General features: G+C 38.0%; 1 protein-coding gene across 1 annotated transcript in view; it reads right to left on the bottom strand.

The window, feature by feature from the left end:
• Positions 1–4,836: 4,836 nt before the first annotated feature.
• The window catches only part of LOC132279964 (uncharacterized), a 71,718-nt gene continuing 67,682 nt past the window's right edge, over positions 4,837–8,872 (bottom strand). Inside the window, exons 7-10 of the mRNA XM_059782043.1 lie at positions 6,367–6,418; positions 6,193–6,217; positions 6,001–6,092; positions 4,837–5,043 (exon numbers count right to left, since the gene is read on the bottom strand). Coding sequence (XP_059638026.1) covers positions 4,989–5,043; positions 6,001–6,092; positions 6,193–6,217; positions 6,367–6,418 — 224 coding nt within the window. The 3' untranslated portion in view covers positions 4,837–4,988. The remainder of the gene's footprint in view (positions 5,044–6,000; positions 6,093–6,192; positions 6,218–6,366; positions 6,419–8,872) is intronic.

Here is an 8,872-nt window from a genome sequence, read left to right as displayed (position 1 = left end):
GCATAGTCTATTGCTAATGGATATAGGAGCATATGAATGATGATATGATATGCATGGTCCTATAGAAATGAGCTTCAAATGGATTCATAAATACTTTGACATTGAATCCTAAACACTCACCATCCTATCTACCCCCTTCTTCACGCTTTGTCCATGATCATGTTGGCTTTTAGGTAGACTTGTTTTCTTCTTTTCTTTAAGCTGCTTTCTTGCTCGTTGTAGTCCAAGCTATCTTTGGATGGACTTTGCATTTGCTTCTTTGCAACTTCAGGTCTTTTTTGTATTCATTGATTTCCTTGATGTGATCTTAAATAATGGAATACTTGGAATGATCTTTCATGCTTCATTGAGGTCATCCTTTGAATGTGAATAATCTATAACACTCAATGTAAACATTAGTCCTTAAACACCATTAATGGTTTGTTATCATCAAAACCTTTAGATTGTCCTTGGATGAAGTCATTAAGGTCAACAGTAGTGTCACCATACCGTAGTGTTTTTGACAGAAGGTTGAACATTCCCACCTTATTCACCTCTGCTCTTGCTATTCTTGCGTATGTTTTTCGGGCCGTGGCTGTTTCACCTCCTCCTGCATACCCTCCGAATATGACTCTAATCTCACCTACTGGTTGTTATTCTGGAGGACGATTATCCCGCCTTCCTTGTGCAAAGTTAGTACCTTGTCTATCATCTCCTGCCATAAACCTTCGCAGGTGACCCCTTCGAATCAAATTCTCAATCTGATCTTTTAAGTTGATACAATCCTCCGTAATATGCCCATGATCTCTGTGGAACCTGCAATATTTGTCCCAAGGCCTTCTTGAGGAATCGGATTTTAGCTTCGACGGCCACTTTAGGGGGGGATCATCCTGAATCTGCATTAAAACCTAATCTATAAACATAGTGAGCAGGGTGTACCTGTCTGAGCTCCTATAACGAGATGTCCTCTCACTTTGATTGATTGAAGACTTTTTGAATTTGGTCTCCTTCTCGTCCTTGGCACCAATATATGATCTTTTTTTATCCACCTTCTTATCTTCTCCTTCTTTCCCCTTTCGCGCACTCATCGCATCCTCCGCATTCATGTGTTTCCTAGCTCTAACCAGTAATTCTGCCATATTGGTTGGAGTTTCCTTTGACAAGGAAAAAAGGAATCTAGATGTATGTAATCATCTTATGAAAGCGGTGAGTGTTACCTTGTCATCGGCTTCATCCACCTGCAGCATTTTGGTGTTGAACCGGTTGATATACTCCCGTAATGGTTCTCCCTTCTGCTGCTTCACGGTGAGCAAGTGAGTGGCTGGCCTCCAGTGCCTTTGACCTTTAATGAAATGACTTCAAAATCCCTTGCTCAACTCTGCAAAGGTCTCAATTGAGCCTGGTTTTAATTTATTAAACCACACCCGTGCCGACCCTTTAAGAGAAGTAGGAAAGGCCCGACACATTATCTGGTCTGGTACAGCTTGGAGATGCATAAGTGCTTGGAAAGTCTCGAAATAATCAAGAGGATCACGAGTCCCATCAAAGCTCTCAAGTGTTAGCATCTTAAACTTGCTAGGCAATGGACATTTCATGATAGTCAGGCTAAATGGAAATTTTGTTTTTTGAACAAGGTCGTTTATAGTGGTAGCAGAGTGTTTTCCCTTCAGAGCTTGCATCACATCTTCCATCTTGGCATTGAGGTTCTGGATCGGTAGGTCGATGTGGGTAACCTCCTCAGTCCTTTCACCAACATAGGTCGAGGTCAATGGCCTAGAGCTACGTGGGGGAGATGGGTAACCCGCCTCCCTATATTGATCAGCAATTTGGCTATGCTCTGCAAGAGCCTCCTCATGGGAAGGCTCGTTACCTTGCACCTCATGATTTCCATCCTCAGCAATTAGGCTGAGATGATCTTGAGGTAGGATTTCGTTATGGTGATGACCTTGCCCTAGAGGGGGGCCTAGGGGAACAAAACGTTATAGGATCATCGCATTTTGCCAGATCAGCTCATTCATTCCCTGATTCAGGGTTTGAACTTTCTATTCCAACACTGTGATGCGCTTTAGGTCATTTGGGACGTGAGGGGGTTCCCCCTGCATTTCCTCCTGACAAGAGGCCTGCAACGATGTTCCCTCACAATGCTCCAATCCGGATCGTAAAACCATAATCCTTTTTAATGAGAACTACCTCGGTTCCCACAGACGGCGCCAACTGATGAAGACTAGTCTACAACGATCCAAAAATGACAACGTTTTCTGTTGACACTGGTGTGGTGCCTGCCAAACAACCTCCGATGGCTAAGTCAATTTCCAGAAGAAATAAATTAAGCAATTAATGAAGTTGAGTTCAATATTGCTCGTACCTCATTGGTTGATAGGAGTTTGCTTTTATAGCCAACTGAGCTGCGAGTTTGTTGCAATCTTCAAGGAGAACCTTTGTCGATAATTTGAATTTCATATTTATCAGATCAAAACTACCTTTTGAATTTATGTTACTAACAGCATTTATCACCTCATCACCTTATCCATCTGTTCGACTTCTTTCACAGTTCTTCCTTATCAATGCTTATACATCAAATAAAGAGGATTAACTCACAAAGCTTAAAGAAATGAGCTTTAGAAAACCCCTACTTCAAATAATTAGCAAAAGCCCCAAATTAAGTCCAAAAACCGAAAATCCAAAATCACCAAATCGAAAATCGACTCCGATCAACTCATAACCCTCGTCGAGCTCGTTAACTTTGCCTTCAGTGGAAAAGTCCAAATCTAAGTGGAAGAGGAGAGAGCTAGCCTTGAGTTTGGACGAAGAAAAAAAAATCACAAAGAGAGAGAAATAAATGGCACAGGAATGAAAAGAAAGGAAATGGTCTAGTGATGACTATATGGTCATTATAATGACCATAATCAGCTCAAAAATATTTATTTTGTCACCTTTAAACACACATATGCATATACACATTTTAGAATGCACATTTAACCACATAGCCACACAAACATGCACTAAATAATGATGCATAAAATGCAACGGCCCCAAAAAATAATCCCCGTGCATAACAAAAATCTAGTTACGGGTCCTGCCCGTGACCTCCCAGCCCGAAAAACTGGAAAATGCCAAAATGGCCAATAATACATTTCTAAGAGTCTTGAACTCAAAGAAATGCCTCAACCAACTCTCTGAAGTCACTCAGCACACTCCACGGTGTCCAGCACGCAAAACAGGATGATAAATAAAGGAATTAGAAAAATTTTTAAAAAATCCCTAAAAAATGAAAAATGGGAAATATTACAAAATAACTCCAAGTTCTTCATCTTGATTTTGTGCCTCAATGACTCGACTAACGAGCGTTGATTGAGCCACGAGACTAAACAATGTGGCGAGCTCGCCACTGTCACTAAAATGCAATCCCATTGTTGAGATATCCTCCATCATCTTCCATTCCCGAATAGCATGACAAGCCAAATTGCTATGAGACTTTTTTCTCAATGCATCCGCTACAACATACGCCTTTCCGGGATGATATTGCAATTCAAAATTATAATCATCCATGAACTCTATCCATCACCTTTGTCTCAAATTTAAATCTTTTTGCACGAAAAGATATTTGAGACTCTTATAATTCGAGAAAACTTCAAATTTCTCGTCATACAAGTAATGCCTCCAACTCTTCAAAGTAAAGACAACTGCCGCCAACTCTAAATCGTGAGTGGGGTAGTTAAGCTCATGAATCTTCAACTGTTTAGACCCATAAGCAACAACTCTCCCATTCTACATCAAGACATAACCCAATCCATCAAGGGAAACGTCACAAAAAATGACATAACCCAAGCCACGCTCAGGTATGATCAAAATTGGTGCTATGGTCAACCTCATCTTCAACTCTTGAAAAGTGGATTCATACGCTTCATTCTACACAAACTTCACACCCTTGCAAGTAAGCCTCTTCATAGGGGCAGCTGTAATGTTTCTGATTTTTCCTATTTTCTATTTTTGGACATTTTTTTATTTTTCGGGATTTTTCTTTTTTGTACCTCGTTTTGCATGCCGGACATCGTGGGGTTTGACGGGCGAGTCTCGAGAGTTGGTTGGGGCATTTCTTCGAATTCGGGACTCTTAAAAATACATTGTTGGCAACCGGTATTGTTATGTACGAGAATTATTTTTGAGGCCGTTACTCTTCATATATTATTATTTGATGCATATTTACGTGACTATGTGTTTAAACATGTGTTGTGTGTGTAGTATACGTACATGTGTATATATTTATATAAAGATTAAAATAAGATATTTTCTTTTTTGTGTGAGCCCTACGGGATACAAACTTATTACATACATCCTTGGCTTAGCTTATTTTCTTTTGCAAAATCTCTCTCTCTCTCTCTCTCTCTCAACTCTCTCTCCTATCCTCATTTTCTTTTCATTTTTTTTTTTAGCTTCAATAATTCCCTTTCTGGCCAATCGGTCGGGTTTCCGACCTCGATTCCTTAACAGAAAGTGTTCCTCTCATCGTCTATCATATAATCAAATGATTTAATTTTTGGATGATCGATGATTCTTTTACAAATTTTTTAAAATTTTAAATCTAAGGCTTCGTAGGGAGTTTAGGGCCACTTCGAGTCGGATTCCGGAGCTGCATCTTTGGAGCAGTTTACTCTCCTCGTCGTCGGCTACGTTTTCACCGAATAGTTTTCCGTTCAACCGCCTTTGACCGGCATTGACTTTCTGGTGTAAATGTGCACCCAAAAAAAATCTATATATTCATAACTGTACATACTTAAATAAAGTTCTCATGACAAAACCATAACTCAACCCATACATGATCAATAAAAATGTCCAGGACTCTATACACACACAGCGAGAGAGTTAAACTGCATGACAAAAAATTTTCATTTGCTTTAATAATTGACATTCATGCATGGTACCAATTACTCTACATTACATCCCGACTCCATAACAAAATTCGTGGAGTGAATAAAGAAACAATTACAACCAGTGAAAATCTGAGTGACCTAAAGTTCTGCGTCAATTCCATCATCGTCACTGCTGTCCATCTGAAGGTAACCGCTGTAAATGAATACAAATTGTTAGTTTTGAATAAAGTATAAATCATAGTATGTCTATCTTCCCCAACAATTCTAAATGGACTAGCCCAGTGCACGATGCTTTTGCTATTGAGGTGTCTCGGAAGGGTCAAATATACATAAACTTGCTCTTCGCATGAGAAGCTACTTTCCGTTTCAAATCCGTGACCTCCAAGTCACAATGGAGCAACTTAACAGTTGCGCCAAAGCACATCCTGTCATAGTTTCTTAGTATTCATGTAAGGAGTGTCTCATAGACAATCGAGATCTATATAATGTTCTGGCTAGCAAATAGAGGCGGTACCTAATTTATATAGTGCACTGTTTAGTACATGGAAGGAAAAATGAAAGGTAAGGAAGGCTAGAAGAGGTATCCTAAAAATGAAGCATCTCTCTTATTTTTCTTTGACCGAGCAGGAAGAAAAGTTGAGGATGCTACATGAATGTTACCATTATACCCTAACATTTAATAAAAGAGAATTATTTGAAGTCAAAAAAAAATTGTAAAAAAGTTAGGGCACTGTTTATCTCTTCCCCTCAAACTTTTGGAATGAATATCGTGGTGAGGAGAGAGAAGCCTTGTCCTTGTGTCTTCTTTTTCCTTTCCTCCTACTTCCCTCCACTAAACAATGCAGGGCAACAAATCCCTCCCCTTTCATTCCCCCCTTCACCTCTTCTCTTGTCAAACCAATCATTACATATTAATGGGTCAGTATTTCAACAAACAATATTTATTAATCTATTTCTTTATGGTATCAGAAACTGCCCCTTCCATGGGCAAGAATGGTAATCCCAAGTAGCATTATAGAGCATTCCACTAATCACAGCAATGCCAGCTAAAATATCATAACTGTAGCAAACATGCGCTCTTGATACGAGTATGCTTTTGCTTCTACTGGTATTTCATGTATGTTACATGCTGATCTGGATTCAAACTTACCTTGTCTGGCCGCAATTTTTGCTGAGGTCTTGACAGAGAACCTTCCTTACTTCCCCAACTTTAACAGATCCTTTCTTTATCAATTCCGCTAACTGGATTGAAAAAATGACAGGAAATGTAAGATAATTAACCTTGTAGGAACATAACTCGCCTTTAAACATACCAAAAAACAATTAGAAAATGCCAACTTACCTCGTCTTCAGTTTCCTCAAGCAACCTGTTCCATAAAAAACACACCAATTAGAATCCGCAGCATCCAATAGAAACCAGAAATATAGGACAATAAATAATTACATGAGCCACAGCCAATAACTGAGGAATTTCAGAGATGACCTCTAAAACCAGACAATATCTTTCATGACTCACCTTCCACAATAACTCGATATATCTTTTGAATATGCTCGAGCTTCTTGTTTATCTATTATAACACGAAAGCACACAAATTTGTTAAAAGAAGACTCTGATTTAAGATGCAGAACCCTCAACACAAAAATTAAAAAATAAGTCACAAAGATTGTAGCAACAAGAAGCTTGCCATTAAAAGATCATACCCTTCAAGAACTTATAAAAAATGCACTGAGTGAGATGAAAACGAGAGAGCACTTTAAGATCATGTGAAACTCCAATTCAGGATTACAAGTATTTAAGGAACGATATTGTGCTTTGACTAAAAAATTGTGTAATAAGACTGTATATTTGGCGCGTTATAAATTGATGACATACTATAAAACATTGAGATGTAGTGATTGGACAATGAGTAGAACTTATAATAACAAAATTAGAAAATTAACTAGGAGTCCATCAGATAGGTCACTAGTTAAAGCAAAGGCGTGGAGATAAAGGAAAGGTATTTAGAGAAGCCTAGCTCTCATGATAGTGTTAGCCTGTCTAGAACTTTGTGTGTGAGTTTGGTGGATCAGTCTATGTCAAAGAGGTACTAGGGGTATGTGAACTTTAACCTTGATTAATATCCCTTTTTGATAGTGTATTTTTTTTTCTGGACTAGACTAGGTCTCTTTGTTTTTCACATTTGGATTTTCACATAAACTTGGTGTCCATTGCTAATACTTTATTCTGCTTTAATTAATTTTGATTGAATGGTTTGTTATGACCAGGATGACGGATAATTAAAGTTTGAATTTTTTTGGTTGGTGAGTTAAAAATCAAAAAGTTAGTAAAATTAGTTAAAGCTACCCACAAGACCTATTAATCCCCCTCTATTTCTAGATCACACACCTTGCCTTAACTCTCTATTAGAGCCTAGGATTTTGGTCTTTACCCCATCAGCTGAGAATGATTCTTGAAAGATTTGTGCCGTGTTCTTCGCAGATCTTTATCTCCATGTCCATCATCACCAGTGATTGTAGATTGACTCATGACACTGAGATACACATTACAATCCAAGTTTTGAGTAGGAAATTGCCATCGCGTGACTCATAATCCTAACAGCTTCTATTTCTTACAAGCATGGGTCGCAAGCTTTTAAGCTATCTAGGGTAGGGATAATCTCATCCAGGTCATGTTGTGAAAGAAAAGGCATATGTCATAACATTAGACTTTTAGTTTATCAATATTTCTCCTTAGAGGCACAATAACTAGTTCTTGTTACACTTAATCAACCATAATTGATTCTCATTATAGATACAATCAATGGTCCAACTGGCACTACCTCCAACTTGCAACGCATACATTTCTAATTTTGTTACTCGCCCATCTCCACAACCCATAGCGGCCAAGAACATTCAAAATACATGGTTTTAAAAAGCCTGACATTCTATACAATAAAGTATGGATAGTATGGATAATTTTGTAACGATCTTGTGAACCCATATCATTTTGCACATCCTACCCAAATCCTATGAATAACAGAGCCTAACTGATCCTATATCATTATCTCTTGATCATCAATTATTATATTTCCTCATTTATTTATGATTTTAATGATGTAACAATCATGTTCAATCTTTTGCCAACCAACCTCTCAAATCGTTTTGATCTTAAAAGCATATTTGATTACAACATATTTCCATTAAACACAACTCCCATAATCATATACACATATAGAAGAAATATAAAAAAGAAGAAACTGAGAGAATTGTGTAAAGGCTTGAATGAGATGTATCACTCATTCACAACTCTAATATTTATAGATAAAAAGAGCATATGGTCATATTACAAGAAAGGAAATTAAATCAAATCGAAGTCAAATCACAACATATTATATGCCATGATTCGTGACTATCAAATCTCCCTTAATATGGTAAGTCATTCCATAAATCCTGACTATCATATCTGCTAACACTCCCCCTCAAGTTTGTACATGGATATCTAAAACACCCAACTTGAACAATGCATCCTCAAACACAATCTTGCCGAGGCCCATTGTAAGAATGTTTGCAAGCTGAGGAGTGCAAAATCAAAAATGTCTCCTTAGACCATAAACAACCAACAATGTCCTCAAACCATTTCCCTTCATACACATGTTTAAAATATGTAGATAGAAGAATCAACAATTTCTCCTCAAACCATTTCCCTTCATACATATGTTTAAACAATGTAGATGAAAGAATCAACAATGTCTTCTCAGACCATAAAAAAAAAAATAAAATAAAAAACCACGTTTCAGACCATTTCCGAATGGATGGTTTCGAACTTACAATGCCCTCATTGAGGTCGGATAGCCCTGCCTACTCGACATCTCCCGGATGGGGGATGTCTCTTTAGACCATTCTCGAATGGGTGGTGCCGAACTTGCAATGCCCTCATTGCAGTCAAACCACCCTAACTCTGATACCAAGAAGAAATATAATATAGAAGAAAGAGAAGAGAAATATGTAAAAGGTTGAATGAGATGTATCACTCATTCATAACT

The sequence above is a fragment of the Cornus florida genome, unplaced genomic scaffold (assembly GCF_030987335.1).
Source record: "Cornus florida cultivar Cherokee Brave unplaced genomic scaffold, ASM3098733v1 CherokeeBrave_3.0.0_Hap2_Chr10, whole genome shotgun sequence".
Lineage (NCBI taxonomy): Eukaryota > Viridiplantae > Streptophyta > Magnoliopsida > Cornales > Cornaceae > Cornus > Cornus florida.
Note: the sequence above shows the minus strand (reverse complement) of the source record. Positions and strands in the feature narration are given on the sequence as shown.